Source organism: Seriola dumerili, unplaced genomic scaffold (assembly GCF_002260705.1).
Source record: "Seriola dumerili isolate Sdu_G_001 unplaced genomic scaffold, Sdu_1.0 BDQW01000078.1, whole genome shotgun sequence".
NCBI lineage: Eukaryota > Metazoa > Chordata > Actinopteri > Carangiformes > Carangidae > Seriola > Seriola dumerili.
In genome coordinates this window covers 2,256,745-2,281,199 of record NW_019174333.1, presented here as the reverse complement: position 1 = coordinate 2,281,199, position 24,455 = coordinate 2,256,745, and the positions used below count along the sequence as shown (strand labels likewise).

At 41.1% G+C, this 24,455-nt stretch overlaps 1 protein-coding gene across 1 annotated transcript; it reads left to right on the top strand.

Moving 5' to 3' along the window:
- Positions 1-1,786: 1,786 nt before the first annotated feature.
- Positions 1,787-21,497, top strand: gtf2h4 (general transcription factor IIH subunit 4). Its single transcript, XM_022744140.1, has 14 exons — positions 1,787-1,907; positions 2,240-2,358; positions 2,444-2,548; positions 5,048-5,179; positions 5,902-6,087; positions 8,714-8,822; positions 9,787-9,855; positions 10,035-10,118; positions 11,901-12,075; positions 12,875-13,005; positions 15,133-15,180; positions 15,272-15,350; positions 17,138-17,199; positions 21,284-21,497. The coding sequence occupies exons 1-14, from the start codon at positions 1,803-1,805 to the stop codon at positions 21,392-21,394; spliced, it is 1,515 nt and encodes a 504-aa protein (XP_022599861.1). The 5' UTR covers positions 1,787-1,802; the 3' UTR covers positions 21,395-21,497.
- Positions 21,498-24,455: the final 2,958 nt, after the last annotated feature.

Sequence of the window (24,455 nt, the reverse complement as noted above, 5' to 3'; positions counted from 1 at the left end):
TTAGCTAGCACTTATGATAGCTAATTTTTACACTTTGTCAACTAACATGAGACTCCTGTTTAAATTTAAACTTAACTCACAATCTCTGGGCTTCAACTTCAGTCACCTCTATGCCAACTTCAGTTATGTTTTTTTAAGAGGCCCGTAGTTGAAAGGCCTGTTTGTGCCATGGATGTGAGTGGCCTAAACTCCAGTGCCTGTCATGGTCTCAGCCTGGAGGCTCCAGGTTTTTGGTTTTTGGATTTTCTTGGTTTGGTTTTCTGTGTTTTTGGGTTTCTGTTCTGGGTGTTTCTGGTTTGGGTGTTTCTGGTGTTTAGTTTAGTCTTCCCTGTCTTGTGCTCTGTTTCCCCGTGCACTTCCTGTTTTATTTTGATAGTCATGTCACCCCAGTGTCTGAGTTCTAGTTTTGCTTCCTTTTGTTAATAATCCCTGATGTGTCCCACCTGTGTCTGCTTCCCCACCTGTTCTCCATTGTTAATCAGTTCCTTTCCTTTAAAAAGCCCTTGTTCTGTCTTGTCTTGGTGGTATCGTTCTGTCACGGATCCGATGAGGCAGGGGTGAGGGTGAGAGACTCAAATGCGGAGGATGTACCAGTGTCAAGGAATTTATTAACAAACAAAACAAAATCCATACATGGGAAGATGCCACTGACAAAACAAACAACAAACCTCATCACCAACAATGATACCAGCTGGTTTTGTGAAATTCAAAGTCCAACAACCAATCATTGCTGGCTCTACACCTTCAACACATATATTCATCTAAACTTTCCTACACTGGACAACACACATTTTATTGCTGGAATGTTGCTCATGAAAAACAGGTCTAATATTTATTTCAGTATGACTCAGTAATATAACTGTACTTGGGATTCAGCAACTTGCCACTTATATGTAAAATGTTCTTTTTCATTCTACATGGGCTGTACTTTCATGAAATTGAATATCAGCCATATTTGTTGACATGGGGGTAAATCATAATGTGGCCCCAAAGTTCAAAACTACTATGTACCCCCTGTGGGCTTACTGTGGGCAAGACTACACTTGGTTGCCCACAAAAAACCCTCACATGGGCACCAACAGGCAATACTGCTACGGGCCGTGCACAGGCTAACCCACATGAGGCCCCTATGTGGGCTTTCTGTGAGAAAACAGTGTTTTACAAAATATAGTTAGTCCAAATTTACTGAGAGACCACAAATGTATTTCATATTTTAATTCAGAATTTAAATCATTCTATTCAATAATAATTAATAAACATAATAGAAACAACCCTCCAGATAGTATTGTGGGAAACCTGCAAAGCTTATCCCAGTGGACTTCATTATCTCCTCTGTCAGAAGTAAACAACTGAAATCTCTGGAAGCTCTTAGAAAAGTAGACAATGAAAGACATAAACTAAATATCCATTTGGTGTTAATATAAAGGCTGTTAGCCATGAAAGCATCCCTAAACTTACTGAGTCAAAGAGTTGAGCACAGTATTAAATCTGCTAAATAAAGGCTATGCCTTCATGAAGATAGGATTTATCACTCGTACATGTTCACATTCAAATTTAGTTTATTCAACTGCCGTTTTTTTTGTGTGTGTACTTCTGATGTATTTACATTTTAAATCTAATGAAGTCTGAAATGATGAATGGTCCTTTAGTCCCAGTCCACACTCTGGACAGCAGGTGGCGGTACTGCGCCCTCAAAGCTGTTCAACGATCACCATTGAAAATAGCTGAAGAGTATGAGGACCAATAAGGACCCTCGCATTAAGGTCACATGATCTGGAACGTTCACTGTGCCGGAAACATGGATGCTTAGCGAAACAGAACTACCTGATGTCAACAATGCAGTTATATTGTACTATAGAGTAATTTCAAAACCGGGAATTCCTCGATATTTCAAATCAACCCTCACGGTAAATAACACCTCTGTCCTCGGTACTTTCTTTGTTGTCAGTGACTTCCTGAACAAATAACATTTCACATGACATTTCGGAACACACTCAAAATAAAAGCTAAACGTTGAATATATATGTATGCCGAAGGAAAGAGTTGATCGAAAGAATAAAAAATCATTAGTCGAATATAATAAGTTCACTACGGTTGTTTTGAGATGACCAAAGCAACAATAGCTTGCTAGATTTTTAAAGGGGATTTGGTGCGACGTTCTGCTCTTGTGAGTATGAACGACGTTATCAGGGGGGCCGCACGTTACAGCATCTAATGATGTGGTTCTTTATTTTGGTAGATAATGAAGCTGCGTGTCCAGCTGCAGTGTAAGAATTTGCATGAATACCTGAGAGAGCTGAGTCCTGACATACTGGACAGACTGTACAACCATCCAGCAACATGTCTGGCTGTCTACAGGTATGATGGCTGTGGTTATGACATATGACACATGATAGGATTGTGATGCATAGTTTTATTTTATATTGTGTTTGATCTTCTACAGGGAACTCCCCTCACTGGCCAAGAATTATGTGATGCGTATGCTGTTCCTGGATCAGCCCCTGCCCCAGGCAGCAGTGGCATTGTGGGTGAAAAAAGACAGTCATAAGTGAGTCACTTAACTCGTCATGCCTTCATTACACTGACTTTGGTCCCCCACTGACACTCAGTTAGTTTATTTATTAGCAGACTTGCCAGCATGTGGCGGGTGTGTGCCATGGCAAAATGTGGTCCTAGAGACACCTATTGTAACAGGAACTACCACAGAGGTGGTTTTGAGCACTTTGGCAGATGTTTGACACACACACACACACAAACACACACACACACACACACACACAGAGACACACACGGGCTTGGTTGGCATGTCAATATGTTGACTGTTGACAGATGTTGTGACTGGTGTGATCCCATCAAGATGGCCTCTGGTGATTATTCTTTTTCATTTACATCCACATTAGTTCTCTGTAATGAATGTGTTATGTGTCAGCATCGCTCCTGCTGCCCAAACCTGACAGGTTTCTGTCATTCATACCGTAACAAGTCGTCCCAGATCCATCTTTTTCTCCCTGATCCAGATTACATTACCACAACTCAGGGTGTCCGCTGATACAGAGAACCAGTCTGATATCAGTGCCCTCTCTTTGCCCAAATTTAAATCTGTATGCCTTACTGTGTGGACGTCTATGGAATTGTTTTTATGTCAGCATCCATCTGTGACTAAATCTGACAGCTGTTAGAAAAACCAAAAAGTTCAGTCTAAAGTGTTCAGTGTAAGGATGCTCTGACGTAATACACCAGAGCAGTATCAGTGCCAGCACTGACCAATCACACATTAGCCTTAACATGAATGATTCACATTCAATACTGTCTGTTTGTCCTTGGTTGATCCAGTGAATTCAGTTCCTGACAGATCAACACACTTTATCACATTAATGCAATAATCCTGCATTATGACAATCCCATGTCCCTTTGTCCTATTCTGTTCCAGGCTGACACAGAATGATCATGTTAATCCATCTTATTTAGTTAAAAAAAAAATACAATTAAAGGATTCAATTGTTAAATTTTGACAGTGTTATTTAAAGTGCACTGTTTTTTTAAATTATGTGTTCCTGCATTGTTACTTATTTCACTGCATTCTACATTGTGTTTCCTCTGTCTCCACACTCGTAGTATGAGTGATGGTTAGACTGTGCAGTTGAGCGCACCACTGGGGAGGGTTCTACTCAAAGTGCGCAAAGTTGTTGTTGCTGTATTGTTTAAAAGCTTGCTGTTACCTCCTGTTTGCTATTGAAACATGTATGATTTATAAACGTATTCCATTTTTAAAAAGTTTTTATATTTTCAAATTCCCATCATAATGTCATTGTTAATAGTTAAATACCGTGTTTTATTATTGTTTATTGCATCGCAGATTAACTTCAGATTGGTTCTTCTTTGAAGTTTACCTATTTTATTCCTTGTATATTCTCACATTTTTCTAACTTGTTATTGTGAAAACCAAATTGTGATACTTACTTTCTCATCCAAAATCATAATTAAATCAACATTTTTCATCCTTCATTGAAGAACAGGATTTTTGCAGGTTTAAGCTTAAGGACATGTCCCTGTGACTTACTAACCTAACTCATATATCCAAGTAAACTCAGTTGCCGGTTTGTTAGGTACACCTAGCTCAAACTAATGCAGGCTTAATACAACCAGTCTGCAATAATTTCGACCCTCAGGAAAGTTATAGGGAGCTTTTAGAGAGGCACTGATTCACATTTATGACTATTTTTGAGGTTGAGGTTTGTGCTGCTGTTGAATTGTGTTGTGTCATACTGAGAGGTGTTTCTAATATTTAGTCCATCACATCATACTTAATATCAGTGAGGGCAACACCTCAGTAAAACACAGCACTTCAATCTACAGAGTCCACATGACCTTAAAGTTAAATCAACACCTCTCTAAAGCAGTTTTGACAAACACTGAATATTAGAAGTGTCATTAAGGTAGGATCATTGTGGGGCGGTTGTATTGACTGCGGCAGTTTTTCTTGGGTGTGCCTAATAAAGTGGTAATTGAGTGTGTGAAGAGCAAGGCTCTGCTCATTGACTTGCTTCAGTGGCCAGAGGTCTTGAAGGCATGGTTACACTACTTTGGTACAAACAGTAGAGCACAATTTATACTGTTGATGTTGTTGACTAGTGTGTGGTTACCTTACTCTTACTCTTGAAGCCTGGCTTAAGTTGACTTGATAATATTAGCTGGAAGTTCTCTTTGTTGAATGGCTTAACGCTGGATCAGTTAGCATTTGTTGTTTGTTTGGCTGCACTGAATCCTACATACTGTTGCCTGGTCCCGAGCCACGATTGGTCTGTCAGGTGTAATGACGGACTCTGTCTATGTGTGAGATAGTGTCATCACCAGAATTGTATTCTTGAAGGGTGAAAACCCCTCTTGAACATTATTAAGGTGAAAGTGAAACAGTAAATGAAATTCCTTCGGGGGCAGCAGCTCTTTTATCATCTATTCAGCAGGAGAAAAACAGTGGACTTCACATTTCAGAGCGATAACCAGTTCAGTAACTTGTTTGTTTTTTGTCTTTGGCTCCTACCTGCAGGGATCATGATGAATGTGTCTCGGTGTTGGCAGGACTCCGCCTCTGGCACAGTCAGCAGCTGCAGGGTGGCCTGCAGGGATACATTTTAAATCCAGTGTTCAAAGACAACCTGAGGATAGCCCTGCTCGGCGGGTACGTCCCCTCCCCTCCAACACACTGTTTAATCATAGGGCAGCAGCAGTCTTCTCTCTCACTCTCTTTTCAGAAACTGTGCATTTCACAAAAAATTAAAAAATAAATACATCAGGTATTGTGCACTCAAATCTGTGACAGAGGACATTTAGTTTAGTTTGTAGTACAAGGTTAAATGGTTTAATGCTTATACAAACACACTTGCTAATGCTTGGCTTAACTTGCTTCTTACCCATATGCAAATAAAATATATGCTGTTTAATAGAATTTCCATATATGACTTTCATACACTGACATATACACTATGTGTAGCCCATGCAAATATGTATGTATACTTGTTATGTAGACATATGTTACATAGATATCCATCCCACAGCCTGTCAGTATTTGTTGATATTTTAAACAGTAGAGTCCAGAAGTCTGAGGCCACTTTCCCACAATGTGAATATAGACATTCTTAAAATTGATAACTAAAACATATATAAACATATAGAATTGTTATATGTATGTTGTTTTAATAATCTTATATATATATATATAAATTAGATATATGTTGTTAACATATATGGTCGCAACATATCATATAAAAATGCATCACATAGATATTGTTATTTTTTATTTTTATGCCAACGAGACAAATGTGAGATGGAAATGCAGAACTGCAGCTACGACTATCACCTGTTGTTTCAAGTAAAAGACTCCACTGCTGTGTCGACACACAGGGGCCGGGCGTGGGCCGATGAGGGCAGCACTCTGGGTCCTGACCGCCATGCACGGGACATTGAGAGTCTTGACCGCTACGCCATGGAGCGCTGGGAGGTCATTCTGCATTTCATGGTGGGTTCTCCCAGTGCCGCTGTCAGCCAGGACCTGGCTCAGCTGCTGGTTCAAGCAGGCCTCATGAAAAGGTACACACTACTAATACAACTACTACTAATGATTATTTCTACACTGTAAAAATTTGCATCCCCTTTGAAATAACAATCATTTTCATCAGTACAATATTTGATACACATTCAGTTGGTACAAGTGTTCCTTCATTATTAAAAGAGTGTATGAAAAGAAAGCGATAGTGAAATAATGAAAATTATGTCAGTCCACAAGTTTGCATCCCTCTTTATGAAATTTTCTCTAATACTTTGTATGTCCTGCCTTTGCCTTTATAACCTCCTCCAACCTCTTTGGATTCCCTCTCAGAAGCTTTTTATCCTCTCTGGTGTCATTTGAAGGCTACCAGATTGCTTGGCAGTCTGGAGACTGGAAGGTCATGGCACAACTCTCACCTTATTCTGTTAAAACCATTCCTGAGTTGACTCTGCTCTGTGCTTTGGGTCGTTGTCTTGTTGAAGGATCCGCAGCCTTTTTTTATTTTGAGCTCTTTGACTGGCGGAAGGAGGCTTTGCTTTAAAATCTGTTGATGTCGGGTTGCATCCGTACTTCCTTCCACGTTATGCAGAGCTTCACAGCCTGATGCAGACATACACCTCCAACACATCAGCGAGCTGCCGCCGTGTTTGACTGTGGGAATAGGCAGAGTTTTTTTTCTCGCCACATGTACCTGTTCAAATTATGACCGAATAATTTGACGTTCGTCTCATCAGAGCACATAATCTTGTTCCAAAACTCTTTAGCGTCCTCCGAGTCTGCTGCCTTGTGTTTAGAGGTAAGCAATGGCTGCCTGCCTGCTTTTCTCCCAAACATTTCAGACTTGTGCAGACTGCCTCTGACTGTGGATGATGACTTTTATTCCATTTGTACGGTGGTCCTGAAGGCCATCTATGACAACACATGAGCTGCAAATACTGACAACGCAACATGAGTGTTTCCAGGGGACGCTAAAAAGTGATGAACCCCGCTGGAACGCACTCATGTAGTTGAAGATGTTTTCTGGATTTGTTTGTCTTTTGTCCATTTCCTTGTGTTTTCTGAAGTTGCAGTGCTTTGAGCTCTCAGGGCCACCATACATTTGGCTTTTTTGGGTTCCCTGCTGTTTGCTCTGGATTCCTACCAAGCTCTTGAGCAAGTTTCCTTGCCGCTCTTTAAGTTATTTTACTTTGAACATTTTTGAACATTTTTGCTCCTTGGTAGGAGTCCATGTTTCTTCCAGTTCTGGATTATGGTCCTCACAGTTGGTGCTGATATCTTTAAATGCTTTGAAGTATTTTTGTATCCCTCCCCAGCTTAATGAAAGTTTGCCAGTTTCATTTTGAGGTCCTCTGACAGCTGCTTCCCTTCTTGTTGTTGGAGATCTACCCAGTTGCAAATATAAAATGCAGGCCTAATAGAGTGCTGCAGGACTGAGTCCTTAAACCTGGAAATAAGCAGCATTGTAGCACCTCTGGTTCCCTCGTCCTGAAGCCTCTGGGTTTATGCCTCGGCGCCAGTGACAGCCAGGTCCAGAGGCATTATGTTTTCGGGTCGTTAGCCTGTCTCTACATCCGTCCGTCCCATTCTTGTAAACGCCATATCTCAGTAACACCTTTAGGGAATTTCATCAAATTTGGTCAAGGTCACTGTTTCCTCACAGAACATGCGGTTGGCCATAACAAATTCATACACTAATTATGACACAATTTAGTTCCAATGTCAGTTAGGATAGAATAAAGAGAAGAGATATAAAATATATCTAAATTGTCAAAGGTCAACTTCACTGTGACATCTTAATGTTCTTCAAAAACACAGAGAGATCGTGACGGCAGAGGTGTACAACCACAAGGTGGTAAATATAGTTTGAATTTGCTTTTGGTTAGATGGCTGAAATAAGGTCTGTGGTTAAAACACAAGTTCAAGACATTTAACTCTGTAGAAGAGGTCAGAGCTAAATTAAACAAGCTAAAGTTTAATGGTGGTGACATTGAAGTCATGTGACTGTGGTGTTGAAGTCATGTGACCATGGTGTCGTTGGTTTATAGCCTAGCATTAGCTTTTTACTTTTGCTGAATGTATTTATGCTTCAAACATCATAAAGTGATGTTCATTAGTGAAGATGATCCTGCTGAACTAAACCTGTCAGGATCAGAAATTTTTTCTCTAATAATCCAAAAGCCAATGGAAAAATCCCATTGGCTTTTTGTGGAGGGAACCAGGGTGACACTGACTTCAGGGTTGGACTACAAAAATAAATCATCTCTGCAGCACTGTATTGAACATACCTGGTGCCGCTCATCAAACATTAAATGCTAACTGATTTTTTTAAGATCAGATACATGATTTTAAATATCAAAGTTAATTACCCAGAGGGTTTGTCAAAGAGGATGTAAACTTTTGAGCTTACTGTTTAAGATACATGGCCTCGGCTATTTTAACATTGAGGTCTTACCATAAAAGCTCCTCAGAGGGGAAACATATTTAAATGATTATGGGACTGTACAATAGAGGTAGATTTCACCCAGGGTCTAAGGCGATGCAGACTATTGCACTCAGCTGCACATATGTTGGTCACAATTCTTGTTTATTATTGTTTATTTATAAAGTGTTAATAACCAAATTATATATATATATATATATTGTCCTGTCATCTGCTCTGTTTGTCAGTGAGGCAGGAGAAGCGCCGTACATCACCTCAGCTGGTTTCCAGTTCCTCCTACTGGACACAGCCTCTCAGCTGTGGTACTTCACCCTGCAGTACCTCAAAACTGCTCAGGTACCTGTGTCTCGCCTGTTGCTTTGACCTGATGAGGTTTAAACAAGCTGAAGATTATCATCCATCCACCAGACTCCAGAGTCTCTATAACCTGTCATTACTCTGATTAGCTGTGAGAGCTTTAAGCTGTGAGAGCTCGAGTCAGCGACGTGGACTGATGCAGAGACTGACTGGAAGAAAAACCTGCAGACTCTTCTTAAGGTCGTGTGTAAACACTGATCAATGTCCAGTGTGTGGAAAAGAATCAGGGTCAGGGCCAACTTCACTGTGACATCATAAGGCTCTGCACAAACACTTCTGGCCATTATTCAACACTGTAAGGTCGTGACCATATTCCTGTAACTTGGTTGGCAGGTTCTGGTTCTGTCAGCTCTGAATAGCTCAGTGTTCCACATGAATAAAAAAATGAAACAGGCCTAATAACTACACACTATGTCCAGCTTCTCCTCTCTGATGAGAACCTTCCTTTTAAATAACACTAATAATAATCATCATTATTAAGCATTAATCATGAACATAATTACACATTTTTGAGTTGTTACAAAGGTGTTCATTCACCCATCATTTTTGTTAACAGTTGCCTAGGAACCAGAGCCAGGATTTCCATTGAGGAGGGAATTAAGGTTTTTTTTTTTTTAATCCCAGAGGCGCGGTACACCCTGGACAGGTCGCCAGTCTATCAGTGGCCGACACAGAGACAGACAACCATTCACACCTATTGAGAACATGCAAACTCAACACAGAACGGCCACAGTAAAAAAGAAATAATGAAATAATAAGATTTTCAAATTAATAATCCATCCATTTTTCTCCGTTTATCCGAGGTCAGGTCGTGTTGACAGCATGTTAAGCAAAGTAGTCCAGACTTCCCTCTCCCCAGCAATGTTTTCTATTTATTTGAGTACCTGCTTTTATTTGAGAATATCTACTTATTTATGTATATTTCATACTTTGTCTTTTACAGTCCAGAGGGATGGACCTGGTGGAGATCTTGTCATTCTTATTCCAGCTCAGTTTCTCGACTCTGGGCAGAGTGAGTGCACAGCAGTTTGCATCTATTTGATCCTCAGAGTGCAGTGTGTGTGTGCATGCTGAAAAGCAACATAACAATATCATAATGCAGTTCGGGGGGGGGGGGGGGGGGTGGTGGTAAAGAATCCTGTTTAGTTTCTTCTTTGTTGTTATTGACCGTGTGTTACCTGTGTGCCTCAGGATTACTCGGTGGAGGGCATGAGCGAGTCATTACTCACCTTCCTGCAGCACCTGCGGGAGTTTGGACTGGTCTTCCAGAGGAAGGTGAGGCACTGAGAAAAAATACTGTCAGCACCTCTCCCCCATCGTCTCCTTCAGATGAGAAGAGACGGATGATCCTCATGGGGAGGTTGGGTGACTCCGGTAGCAACACAGCGATGGTATAAACAAAACTGTACTTGCAGTCCCACTAGATACACATTCACCTCTAGAACGTGTTAAAAAAGTAGAAGCAGTATGGAAGCAGCACAGGCAAAGATGTGGCGACTTTTAGTTCCTGGTATGAGTCACATTCCTGGATCCTACAGTTCCCAGAATGAAGTTTGATAGTTGATCTTCATGAGATCCATCCTGAGATCCACACTTTTGTAACATAGGTTCCTTCATGCTGGGATTTATCCCGATGACATCACTATGACATGGTAGGGGTTATTTTCTCAGACCTGAGAGCTCTTCAGGTCACAGGCTGAGTGAGCTCATCTTTGGTGGAATGACCTTTTAACTGTCTCTGTACACACACAAGGTTTTTTTGTGAATATTGCTGAATTTATAGCAGCTTTTCTGAAAAAATGTGATATATTTTTACGTTTTGTGTTATGATCTTTTGCGTTAAGGTTGAAAAAAACTCAACGGCGTTAACGCGGGGTGTAACGGTGCACGTATCTGTGCCGTGCTGTTCGGCACCGGAGGTTCAGTTTGTGTTGTGATCCAAATGAAAATAATCTAGCTTTAAACATGCGTGTTATGTGCATAACAGGGTTTTTTTTAATATACTTTTGAGGGATTCATCTTGTTACTAGTCCTGGTTTGGATTATTTAATGCGGGACAGTGTACTGACCATAAAAATAGTAAAAGGCTTGTGAGCGTTTGAAGGATCCGGTGGGGATTAGTTGAATTTTCAGAAAATATATTTCCATATATTTTTTTTCTCCAATATATTTATAATCATTTTCTTATCACATCCCATTCAGATTGCAACATGCAGTAACAATACAACAATTTGGGATAAAAAAAAAAAAAAAATAGCCACATTACACATATTCACACAACCACATACACTCACACTCAACTTGCACTAATATCAGATCGAATACAAATAAAACTAAAACATTTCCCTGTAGTTGTTCGCAGTTTCCTCTCAGCTCAGGCATACATTTCTGTCTTTTATGATATTCATGTTCGGCTTCCAGAGTTGAAGCTCCTCATTCTCAATGATGGAGCATCCGCACCAACACAGTCCAGGGGCTCTGCTGGCTTCGAGTTGAGTCTGTTTTGATGTTTGTATAAAGTCCTTCAGATATGTTCCATTTTGATATTAAACATCTCTGACAAACATCCTGTAACGTCTTTGGACACTCCCACAGACAATGAAGTACAGAACCTTTCTCTTCCACTCATTCAGTACAAACATCTGGAATATTAGCAGACATATGATGGAGCTTGACTGGAGTTATGTACATTCTCATTAGCCACTTGTATTGAAGTAATTTAAGTCTTTACTGTCTGTAAGCACTATTCCGATCTGCCTCGTCAGTGTCTTCTTGTATATCATCAGGCATTTAAGTTATCTAGAGTTGATTCAGTGCTTTATGCTACCAATATGTTATAATATTTAGATATACGGCCCCTCCCTTCTAAATTTGCAAGTGTTATACAATACGCATTTTACATTAAACTAATCTCTCTGGTGGATTTTGGCACTAATAGGTCAAAAGTATGTGTATGAGACTGAATTTAACAATTGGAATGGCTGATGTCAGCTTAGCTACACCAAATGGAGATATAATATATTAGTTTCCTCTAATACATCTGTCTTTTGTCAACAGAGGAAGTCGAGGCGGTACTACCCCACCAGGCTGGCCATCACTCTGGCAGCGGGGGTCACGACCAGCTCCCCCTCCTCCTCCTCCTCCTCCTCCTCTAACTTGGCTTCCACTCCTAGTACTGGAGATGCTGGCTTCATTGTGGTGGAAACCAATTATCGCATCTATGCCTACACAAGTATGTCTGAACACTGAAGCTTTTTGTGTTGCGTGTTAACACTGATAATACATTTTACACAATGTTCCAGTCCCTGCTCATATGAGACCATTGTTGACGGGCTGGCAGACTCACACCAGCTGTCTGTGGTTCACTCCTGTCAATAGAAACACAAGACTGCACAGCTGCACACGAATTCCCTTTTCTCCACCAACATTATCAGGTACAAGCAGGTTTTTTAAACACAGGTAAACCTGCTAATAAAAGCCGATTGAGCCCTTTTCCACTGCCAGTCGAGTTTGTCTTTCTGCTCGGACTGAGGACGCACACAACTACAAAGAGTGATGTCATCACCTGCACTTACAGAGCACACACACAGAGTGAGCTGCTAGCCGCTGTGCAAACTGGTAAAACAGATCTGTCACGGCTCATCCGCAGGTCGGTGCTCCTGTCAGTGTCAGAGCCTCCATGAGAGACAGAGACATTTTAGTGACGTTTTAAGTAAAAAAAATAAATCAGAAATTCATTTATTAACATTCCAGTAACCTGTAAACTCTATGTAGAGAGACAGAGCTGCAGCAGCAGAAACACACACACACACGTGAGTCTCTGCAGCTGATCAGCGACGTCAGCCGCCTCGCTCACACAACGCAGGCAGTGTGTTCCCGCTGTAACTGAATATAGTTTAATAAATTCCTTCACTACATACAAACATGGATGTAAACTGCAGCTGGACTTGTTGGAGGCAGTTCTTGTAGTTTATCTCACGTTTCAGATCACGTGATTATGTGTGTGTGTGTGTGTGTGTGTGTGTCTCCAGACTCAGAACTTCAGATCGCTCTGGTGGCTCTCTTCAGTGAAATGCTGTATCGCTTTCCCAACGTGGTGGTGGCTCAGGTAACGAGGGAGTCAGTGCAACAGGCCATCGCCAACGGCATCACTGCACAGCAGGTACTCAACGACTGCACACACCCACCAGTACACCTGTCCCATGTCCACTAATACATATTTATACCTATCTTATGAAAACTGTGGCATCATTTTTATGACACATATGAAACTCTGTAAAACACGTCTGACTGTATTACTGAGCTCAGCCTGACTGAAAGTTATTAAAGGAGATGACGACTTCAGTTGTACTGAGTGAATCCAAGAGATGAAGAACTCTAAATGTCATTTAAAAAAAAAAAAAAGAAAACAAAAGGATGATTGGAAGTATGACTCACGTTAGAAGAGTACTTGCGGAATAACATTTCCTAAAAAAAAAAAAAGGTGCAGATGGCTCTTGACTAGTGGAGTTTGAAATCATTCTTAAAACCTTTTTTTAGATGAAAATGATCTGATTGAGGTGTGAAGGACAACGATATCACAATAACTGATAAATGGATTGATCAAACTATAATACAGACTGAAATAAGAGGAAGGATGAATCAGAGAACAAGCTTTCATCTTCATTAACCTTTTACAAACACGTCCGATATGTTCTTTCCTCTTTCATCTGCATGAACTCCTTAGAATTTAGTGAATGGGACTTGAAATATTTGTTTCATTTTTGAATATTTTAGCATCATATTTTGGATGTTTTTCTGTTTTTCTTGCAAAATATCATTTTCAACATTGGGGGTGAGTTTACAGAAGTCCTGAAGGGCAAGTGAAAACAATACTAATTTACTAATACTAAATACTTAACTCAAAAATATATTTTCCACTTGCCTCTCAGGGGACGTTTTCACAGACAATTTCTTTTCTTTTTTTTTTTTTCTTTTTTTTTAACAAAGAAAAAAATGTTGCTTTCTTCAGGGAGCCCAGGTGCTTCTGGGTGTAAGTATTATCTGTGTCAGGGCCAGGAGTGGGCCAATGTTCCGCTGCAGGAAGTTCATCCAGCATCTCAGATCATGGATGCAGAGAGGAATGCTCATTTATTTACAGTGTCTCAGGTCCACAGACCTTCGTCACGTATGTCCTTCAGAGTCATGATTATAGTGACGAGAATTTAGTGAGTCAGTAATTAATCAGTTAGTCAGACTTTATTTGTACAGCACTTTTCATACAAACGATGTAACACAAAGTGCTTTACAGAATAAAAGTAATGAAAAACAAACCCCACCCCACCCTAACACACACACACACACACACACACACAACCATTTACACACAGAACAATAAATGATGAAGTAATAAATAAAAACAATAAGAATAAGATAATGATAAGAGGAAGTGAGGAAACGCTGAAGACTGAAAAGCAAAGATAACGACGGATGATCAAGATAAGATACGAAAACAGAGGAGATGTATTAAAGTGAGTAAAACCAGAAATAAGAGGTTGGATATTAAAAATCAAATGAAAATTAAGACAAAATAGTAAAGATAACATAATAAAATGCTAAAAGAGAGCTGATGTTCGGAAGTGAGTAAAACCAGAAATAAACGTAGAAATAAAATAAATAGCCAGGAATAAAAGTGAGGTATTAAAAGGACAAGAATCCAGAAAAGAATCATGGAATAAAAGGATAAACCAGTAAAACAGCTTCAAATATATAAATAAATAGAAAAAGATAAATCAATAAAATTCAATAAAACAACAGATTAAAAAGGTAGATCTTGAGTTTGCTTTTAAAAATATCAACACTTTCTGCTGCCCTCAGATCTTCAGGGAGGCTGATCCACAGACATGGACCACAGTAATAAACAGACCTGACTTTTGGTTTATTAAAAGACCACGACCAGAAGACCTGAGGGTTCCAGAAGGTTCATAGGATAAAAGCAGATCCGTTAAAAGAGCTTAAAAAACCAATAAAAGGATCTTAAAATCATTACGCTGGTAAAGATGTAGGCTAATTCCAGTAAATCACAAACATATCTCAGTCTTGTACAGTGTTTACAGAAGCTTTTCTTAATATCTGACCAGAAGATAATAAATCATGCTTGTTTTTTTTAAGCTGCTGGCACTGATGTAGGTCCCAGCAACACGTGTGTTAAACATGAGTGCACATGAGGAAGATGTTCGTGTGGACCGGTTTTTCTTTGAAACGTCTAATATAAAGTAACAAGTGTTTTTTTTTTTTGTACCCTCTACAGATTATCCACTTTCTAAGGACCAGAGCTCACTCCGTCATGCACAAACAGGTACATCACACCCACCTGTCCTGCCACACTCGGCTGTATTAATCATCACTGGTTTCTTCTCCTGTGTCTTCATCCTCCATCTCGTCTGCAGACCCCAGTGCTGCCTCCAACCATAACGGATCAGATCAGATTGTGGGAGCTGGAGAGAGATCGGCTGCAGTTCACAGAGGGTGAGCATGTTTGTTTTTCTGTGTGTGTGTGTGTGTGTGTGTGTGTGTGTGTGTGTCTGTGGGTGTGGGTGTAACCCTGGGGAACAGGTCCTTTATTTTCTAATATTTAATCATATTTTAGTAGCATGTGTTTTTTTGTGCTGCTCCTGGTCTAAATTGCTGTCAATGCCAACTCTTCATCACTACGACGCCAGAGTCGTGTCGCACTCACCTCTCTGCTGTGCCCACAGAAAACGTCACTAAAACGTCTCATGCAGCTGCTGAAATGGTTAAAAATATAATTATATTTTTTCATTACTGTGTCATATTCAGATTCAGCCTAGACATAGAAACTATAGTGGAAGGAATATGTTTATTTATGTGATGTTGCTGCTATGATGTCACTATGACATCAGCAGCTCTTTTCTCTGTGTTTCTGCTGGCATCATGTGAAAAATAGGCGAGACACGAATCTCTACATCACATGACGCAGCCATGAGACGTGAGACAAGCGTATCACACAGCTGCAGTGTGTCGCTCTGTTAACATGACCTGTTAACACGTGCGCCAAAATGAAAACCAAGACGTTCCACGCACGCCATGCAGCCATGCAGCCATGCAGCCATGCAGCCACGCAGCCACGCAGCCACGTAGCCACGTAGCCATGCAGCCATGCAGCCATGCAGCCATGTAGCCACGCAGCCACGCAGCCACGCAGCCACGCTGCCACGCAGCCACGCAGCCACGCAGCCACGCAGCCACGTAGCCACGCAGCCACGTAGCCACGTAGCCATGCAGCCATGCAGCCATGCAGCCATGTAGCCATGCAGCCATGCAGCCATGTAGCCATGTAGCCATGTAGCCATGCAGCCATGCAGCCATGCAGCCATGTAGCCATGCAGCCACGCAGCCATGCAGCCATGCAGCCATGCAGCCATGCAGCCATGTAGCCATGCAGCCATGCAGCCATGCAGCCAGTGTGTTCCTGGCAAATATGCACCTACATAGGCGCACAACACGCATACACTCAGTTTCATAATGAATGGAACATTTGTTCACACTTCTCATTATATCACAACAAATATTTCTAACGTTGTGATTTGTTCTGTTACTTCAAGAGCTGTGAGCAGAGCGTTGAGTCACAGAGCTGCTGCTTGTGTCAGGACTGGATTCACTGCTCAGGACTGGACTCCACCTGGTCAGTCACAATATGTGATAAACTGACCACAAATAGAATGTAACTCCACCATTATAATAACAATCCATCAAGGTGCAGCGCGCCTGGCTTTTAAGGGAACGGGAGATGGTGCTGTGATTGGTCTATTGGACCGCCAGCTTCAGACTGATAGAACAGAGCCCAAAATGCGAAGCATGTGCAGGACGTGTGAAGTTTGACTGACAGCAGCATTGCAGTGATGAAAAACACAGCACGTGGAAGCGACTAATTAGTATTCAAATTAAAAAGAGACAGTGTTCTCAGCAGAGTGATGAGTGTGGCATGACGCTGCTGTTGTAGTGATTGAATTAGTGCTGTGGAAATTATAGAAAATATTTCCTTGTGCAGTCAGTTAAGTGAAGAGAGGAGTGTGTTTGTGTGTGTGTGTGTGTGTGTGTGTGTGTGTGTGTGTGTGTGTGTGTGTGTGTCTCTGTGTCTCTGTTGGTCCTGCCTGAGGATGATGACTGACAGATGTGGGCCTCGCTCTGTTGATGGAGCTGAGCTGTCGCAGCTGTTGTGCGTTGTAATAGAGAGGATGAGTATTGATGTTTCTCAGCCGTCTGTGTGTTGTTGATGTCCGTGTCTCCTTCAGGAGTGCTCTACAACCAGTTCCTCTCCCAGGCGGACTTCGAGGTGCTGCGAGACAGAGCTCAGGTTGGACTTTGTTTCTTAACTGAATAATATGAACCCATGAGCCACAACATTACGGCCACTCGCAGTGGAAGCGACCAGCGTTGATCATCTCCTGACAACAGCACATGTGGAGCTCTGGGATATATTAGACAACGTCCTGGTGCCAGAACCACAGGGACCTTCAGAAGCTGTCTAACAGTATAATAGACTGGGGTGGTCATAATGTTCTGGCTCATCAGTGTAATTTAGAATCAGTATTATACAGATTTTATATTCAGTTTACACCAGGTTAATGCTACAATTGCACATTTTTATTCATGGATTTTTAAGGACCACAGCATTGATTTTGCTAAAATCACACATACACTGTGTAGCCAGAAGTATATGGACATTTGTGTTTATATATTATTCTGCACTTTTGATCTTGGGTTTGGTGGACTCCTTATTTGCATGACTTTTGGAACTCTGGCATCAGTTTTACGAGTTACAGTGGGGCAAAAAAGTATTTAGTCAGCCACCAATTGTGCAAGTTCTCCCACTTAAAAAGATGAGAGGCCTCTAATTTTCATCATAGGTACACTTCAACTATGAGAGACAAACTGAAAAAAAAAAAATCCAGAAAATCACATTGTCTGATTCTTAAAGAATTTATTTGCAAATTATGGTGGAAAAAGTATTTGGTCAATAACAAAAGTTCATCTCAATACTTTGTTATTTACCCTTTGTTGGTAATAACAGAGGTCAAATGTTTTCTGTAAGTCTTCACAATGTTTTCACACACTGTTGCTGGTATTTTGGCTCATTCCTCCATGCAGAGCTCCTCTAGAGCGGTGATGTTTTGGGGCTGTTGCTGGGCAACACGTACTTTCAACTCCCTCCAAAGATTTTCTATGGGGTTGAGATCTGGAGACTGGCTAGGCCACTCCAGGACCTTGAAATGCTTCTTACGAAGCCACTTCTTCGTTGCCCGGGCGATGTGTTTGGGATCATTGTCATGCTGAAAGACCCAGCCACGTTTCATCTTCAATGTCCTTGCTGATGGAAGGAGGTTTTCACTCAAAATCTCACGATACATGGCCGCATTCATTCTTTCCTTTACACGGATCAGTCGTCCTGGTCCCTTTGCAGAAAAACAGCCCCAAAGCATGATGTTTCCACCCCCATGCTTCACAGTAGGTATGGTGTTCTTTGGATGCAACTCAGCATTCTTTCTCCTCCAAACACGACAAGTTGAGTTTTTACCAAAAAGTTCTATTTTGGTTTCATCTGACCATATGACATTCTCCCAATCCTCTTCTGGATCATCCAAATGCTCTCTAGCAAACTTCAGACGGGCCTGGACATGTGCTGGCTGAAGCAGGGGGACACGTCTGGCACTGCAGGATTTGAGTCCCTGGCGGCGTAGTGTGTTACTGATGGTAGCCTTTGTTACTTTGGTCCCAGCTCTCTGCAGGTCATTCACTAGGTCCCCCCGTGTGGTTCTGGGATTTTTGCTCACCGTTCTTGTGATCATTTTGACCCCACGGGGTGAGATCTTGCGTGGAGCCCCAGGACGAGGGAGATTATCAGTGGTCTTTTATGTCTTCCATTTTCTAATAATTGCTCCCACAGTTGATTTCTTCACACCAAGCTGCTTACCTATTGCAGATTCAGTCTTCCCAGCCTGGTGCAGGTCTACAATTTTGTTTCCGGTGTCCTTTGACAGCTCTTTGGTCTTGGCCATTGTGGAGTTTGGAGTGTGACTGTTTGAGGTTGTGGACAGGTGTCTTTTATACTGATAACCAGTTCAAACACGTGTCATTAATACAGGTAACAAGTGGAGGACAGAGGAGCCTCTTAAAGAAGAAGTTACAGGTCTGTGAGAGCCAGAAATCTTGCTTGTTTGTAGGTGACCAAATACTTATTTTACCGAGGAATTTACCAATTAATTCATTAAAAATCCTACAATGTGATTTCCTGGATTCTTTCCCTCCATTCTGTCTCTCATAGTTGAAGTGTACCTATGATGAAAATTACAGGCCTCTCATCTTTTTAAGTGGGAGAACTTGCACAATTGGTGGCTGACTAAATACTTTTTTGCCCCACTGTATGATAACATTGTACTCACCAGGAAGTAACTTCTGTGTCATGGGGCAGCATCACTAACAACCGGTCTTACAGGGCAAAAATACAAACTGTTCAAAGGTTTTTAAACAAACCCCCCGGTTAGTTCATTCAGAGGGCCTTCGTCAGGGTGTTTTACAGAATAAGTAACAGCACAGCCTGACTGTATATATATGCACTGTATATATTTTACAAGACGGCTAAAAGTTCTAGCAGCAACAGTTCCAAGTCCCTGACCCGACCTGCCCCCCAGCTTCCATTGCACCCCGACCCGACACCTATCCCTGCGGGTGGTGGGCCCATAGGGAGGTGGCTCCATGTAATTTCTTTGGGTTGTGCCAGACCAGGCCCCATGGGCCACTGCCTGGTCACCGCACGCTTGCCGGTGAGCTCCCCTCCCAGGTCTCACCAGGAGGGTGCCCCAGTTCCCCTGATCCGGGTGAGGTTACACAGTTCCAAAGATGGCTTATCATCAGGTGGTTTCTGAATTCCTCTTAGTCTGTGTGTTCAGCCTTCAGAACAGAATTACAACAGCCATGGGAAGTCGTCTGTCTGAGGCAAAGATGTAAAACCTGATGACAGTCGCCCTGCAGCAGTCTGATGCCTGTACCCAGTTTAAATATCATGGAGGAGGGTTTGAGTTCAGGATACAACAGGTCAATTTAGGTTGATTTCATTTCTTGAAAATATTTGGTTCATATTCTAATTGCAATTGTCTAATTCAGTAAAATTGAATCATTCATATTTGCCTGTTTAGACACGTTGGCTGCAGTGTTTTAGTTTCCTCCACTGTCACTGTGAAAAAACCAAATTCACCTGCTTCATATTGATATGAAAAGTGACGCACGGCTGGTGTCTCTGTTCATCTTTTCTCCCCACACCCTCATTAGTGTATAATCTGAGCTGTGTTTGAAAATGTAATGCTGTTAAACAGGATAGGTCTCATTATCATTAAGAAATTCAAATTAAAATGACGGGTAATAATTGATCGTGACAGAATATTTACGACTCTGTCAAAATGTCGAACAACGAGACAGTCTAACGCTGCCTCTGATCCACACGTGAGAGGTCGGTGGAGACACTAGAGACACTGGTCCACAGAGAATGCTGAATGCTGGACCCCTACAGTGAGGGGACCACTGGCTCTGTTCTGTTGTGGGGTGGGGGGGGGGCTTTTTTGCTGCCATGGTTTGAGGGGTCACTGCAGATCAATACAAAGTTGTTCTGAGTGATCAAACATGTCTATCTAGATGGGAGGGGTCTCCTCCAGGATGACACCATAGGTCACTGATGGTCTGATTGAAATCTGTGATGTCACTCACTTCAGTGCACCAATCGGGATTTAGAATTAAAATCTAATAGGCTTTAAGATGTAAACAAAAAACTCTCTAATGTTAAAACCTTCATTCATTCCTCTTCCACATACATTTCTAAGATTATATATACATATATGTAGTCTTTTTTATTTATTTACCCTGTTGGACCTGTGATTTGTAACGACCTGTGTTTTGTCAGAACTGATAGAACTGATGACCACAGCTACAAAAATAAGACCAGGTTGTAATACACCATAGTTTTCCTTCAGCATACTGTGGTGGATGTTTTAGTGTTGGAGCATAAAAAAAAGTGATCTCCTTTCCTTGGGTATCTCAACCTCCCCACCCCCAACCCCACCCAATCTCATTTATTCTGTTTGTATGTATATCCTGTTCTTCTTCTATGTGCTATCACTTGTCGCTGTTATGATGACACAGTAATTCCTGCAGGGATTATCCAGGTCCATGTGTTGTGTGCCTTCAGCAGCAAGCTCTAGAAAACGATGCAGTCCCTCCACCTCCTTGACCTTTCCAACTCACTGCTGCTCTGTTACGGCCTCATGACATAATCATCAGCTCTTTTGCAGTTCCAGCTGTTCCTGCCTTTGGACCTCCTTAATGAGATCCCTGTCAGTGAAGTGCTGATGCTGTATCTGCTGCTGTTTAATGTAGTTGTTGTGGTGCAGGGTTTGGGCTGTCTGGTGTGGCAGGACGTGGCTCACAGGGTGATGGTGGTGACGCCGCAGGGACACAGCGAGGTCAAGAGGTTCTGGAAGCGACAGAAGTCTCACACGTAAATGGCAACACAAAGGAAAAACGTTCACCTCTGTTCATTCTTCTTTCCTTTTTGAGTAGTGAATGACTGTTTTATATACTGCAAATAAAGCAAATGATGTTGAATTATGGATGTGGATTTTGATATTCTGACCGCTGTTGGACACGCGTGTGGCCATGGAATGATATTTTTCACAAGAGGATTCCTGTTTTGTTGTTACTGTGCACATGGACACTGTATAAACAGGAAACTCAGCAATGTGCTATCAGTGAAGAAGAAGACTGGTAACGGATCGCTGGGGGATCATGGGATATCAGGAGTACTGAAGCTTTGCACAGCCTGTTGCACAAAGGTCAAACATGAGTTTCATTGAACAGGCTCAGACTGAAGCAAAATTCTTATCAATTAAGCTACCCACTAAAAAGAAAAGAAAATCATTCATACTTATAACTATCAGAAATAACTCCTGTAACTGTAAACCATTCTTTTGAAAACCAAAAGCGAATGACTCATTTTTCAATTTATATCACCATCGTTCCATAATTTAACCTCAACAATAGAAACATCTTATCTTTTTGTACATTAAACTTACAAACACCTTTCATGTCAGAATTGAAAAAAAACTTTTATACACAGAGAGACTTTGTTTTAACTCTGAACAATATTTACATTATTTTATAATAAACAAAATAATTAAATTCCAGCATGAGAATTCAGAAAATTGATCAGTGTGATCACAGGAACCAGCCTTATTAAAACTACTCGTTTTAAAGGTCAATCCCCCACCCCCCAACACACACACACACACACTTCCACACAATAAGTTATATAGGGAAGTAGAAGTGAGCAGTAAATTAAATACAAGGTCTTTTTCTTTAGTATATCCCCCGGTTTAATACAGAATTGTTATTGATTTAGATATAGATATTTTTTCTTTGATATAATCAATTTTGTCTCCATGTTAGTTTATGATCAATCACAACCCTGAGGAATTTAGTAGTAATTTAATAACCATAAACGTAGTTTTCTCAGTATTAAGAAACAATTTATTGACATCAAACCAAGTTTTGAGAATTTCCAGCTCCCTTTTAACACCGTGCAAAAATTTTTTTAAATTTCCCCTAGAGCAAAATAAATTTGTATCATCTGCAAAAATAACAAATTTGAACAGATCAGTACAAATACCATTAATGTGAAATATGAAAAGTTATTGAAACAAGACTTTTCAGCCAGGGCTCAGGCGTCCAGCATCTGACCTGAGAATCATCAAACCACAGTAAAAACATCAGCAACAGAGTGAAGCTGAAACCAAAAGTCCCAAAGTCCCCACACTCTCAGACTTAACTGTGACATTACCAGGAGGCTGGAGACTTCTGGTCGAATCCACAAGGAGCTTCAAATGGACTTCTTGTGAATTTACAAAGAGCAGACTTCAACAAACATCTGGTTCTGGCTGCACAAAACACCTCACGTTCAGAGTTTCCTGAAAGTCTGAGTGAAGGTTTCCTTAAAATAAAAACAGTTGCACAAAACACCCTTAAGTCTTCTCCTTAAGATTTCTTTAAAATGTTCACTTAAGTATTTAAGCTTTTCCCCTTCTCTTAGTCTTATACTTAAGGAATCACTTAAAGTCAGTAAACCATTAGACCAAAGGGGGAAAAAAACGGTACCTCTGGAAACCTTTTTTAAGACATTCTATGCAACACTTAAGTAGTAGAAATGAAAGTGTCTTAAGTGTCATACTTAGGTAGAAGACTGCACAGTTTGACACTGTGCTGAAGGAGAAAAGTTTCTCAGTTGTGTGTATGAGCAGGACTCTGGAAGCCAATCATGGTCCATTATGAAACCTACAAAGGAATGATATGGAAACTTGAAATCTCTAGGTCACACACCGTACACTGAGAATGGACATGTCAGTGAAATAAGACGCATCTCGTGTCCAACAGATTAACTTTTTGAATTAACAATATTCACATATTCAAAGATTCTGGACCTGTGAAGCCCTGAAAGACGAGTGATTTTTTTTTTTTCTTGGGAGAAACAAAGAAAGAAAAAATATTCTTTTCACATGCCTTCCAGGGGTTGTTTTCACAGATTAAAAAACTTAAATGAAAGTAGTGACCCTTACAGAAAAACCACATGAATTCATGTGTGGACACGTGGAAAACGTGTTTCCTACATGTGATCACGTGTCACATGTAGAGCACGTGGAAAACATTTTACCAAATTTTCAAGAAGTGATGAATTGACAAACATGCAAACAAACAACAGCAAACTATGTACATGGGTGTCACATGGTAATTCCATAGGTTTCACATGGGACTTTACATGGGCTTCACAAAGTACACCATGTAAATGTTCTAAAAACCCCACGTTCCCCAATATCCCAGCACGTGTTCCACACAGTTCACATGTGATTTTAACATGTTTTCACATGTGCAAAAATCCCATGAACATGTGGTCACATGTGATTTTGTGAAATGTGAAATTCATGTGGTTTTTCTGTAAGGGGAGGTCTGAAGTCTGGTCTCAGTGCATTTTATGCCCTTGCTGCATGAGCAGCAGGAAGTGATGTGAGTTTTATGACCACAGCGCTGCTGATCTGGCTATGGTCAGTTGATTAGGATGTGGTTACACAAGCCAGTTCAACCATACTGTGGGGAGTTTTCAGTCTCACCTGCGGTCATTGTACTCAGCAGCATTAGAAAACCATACATCTGCTGATGGACACAGCATAGTAGTAAACCCACCACCTGATAGAGAGGCCCTGGGTGTAAACTGTAGAGAGTCTGTGCTTGGAAATCACTGACCAATCGAACGGGTACAGTGGGACTGTCTGTGGTGTTGTTGCTTCATTCACTCAATTGAAAGACAAATAAAAAACATTTTTTAGGATATTTACCAGTAAGACACTTTGCATTTGGCTGCTGATCCAGTCATCTTTCACTTGTACCTGACATATGGAAAGAGTGTGGTTAGTTAGGTACACGGGATGAATGCTGGTCTTGTTTCCCCGTCTTTATCTTTCATCAAAGGCCTGTGGGAAGAAGATGGATTTGTGCAAAGCCAAGTTACGTCCTGAG

Excerpts from the sequence above, each read along its gene's own strand:
- gtf2h4 (XM_022744140.1), top strand. The coding sequence starts at position 1,803 with ATGCTTAGCGAAACAGAACTACCTGATGTCAACAATGCAGTTATATTG. Across the intron at positions 9,856-10,034 it reads GTTTCTCGACTCTGGGCAGA|GATTACTCGGTGGAGGGCAT; the intron begins GTGAGTGCACAG and ends TGTGTGCCTCAG. Across the intron at positions 17,200-21,283 it reads TGCTGCGAGACAGAGCTCAG|GGTTTGGGCTGTCTGGTGTG; the intron begins GTTGGACTTTGT and ends GTTGTGGTGCAG.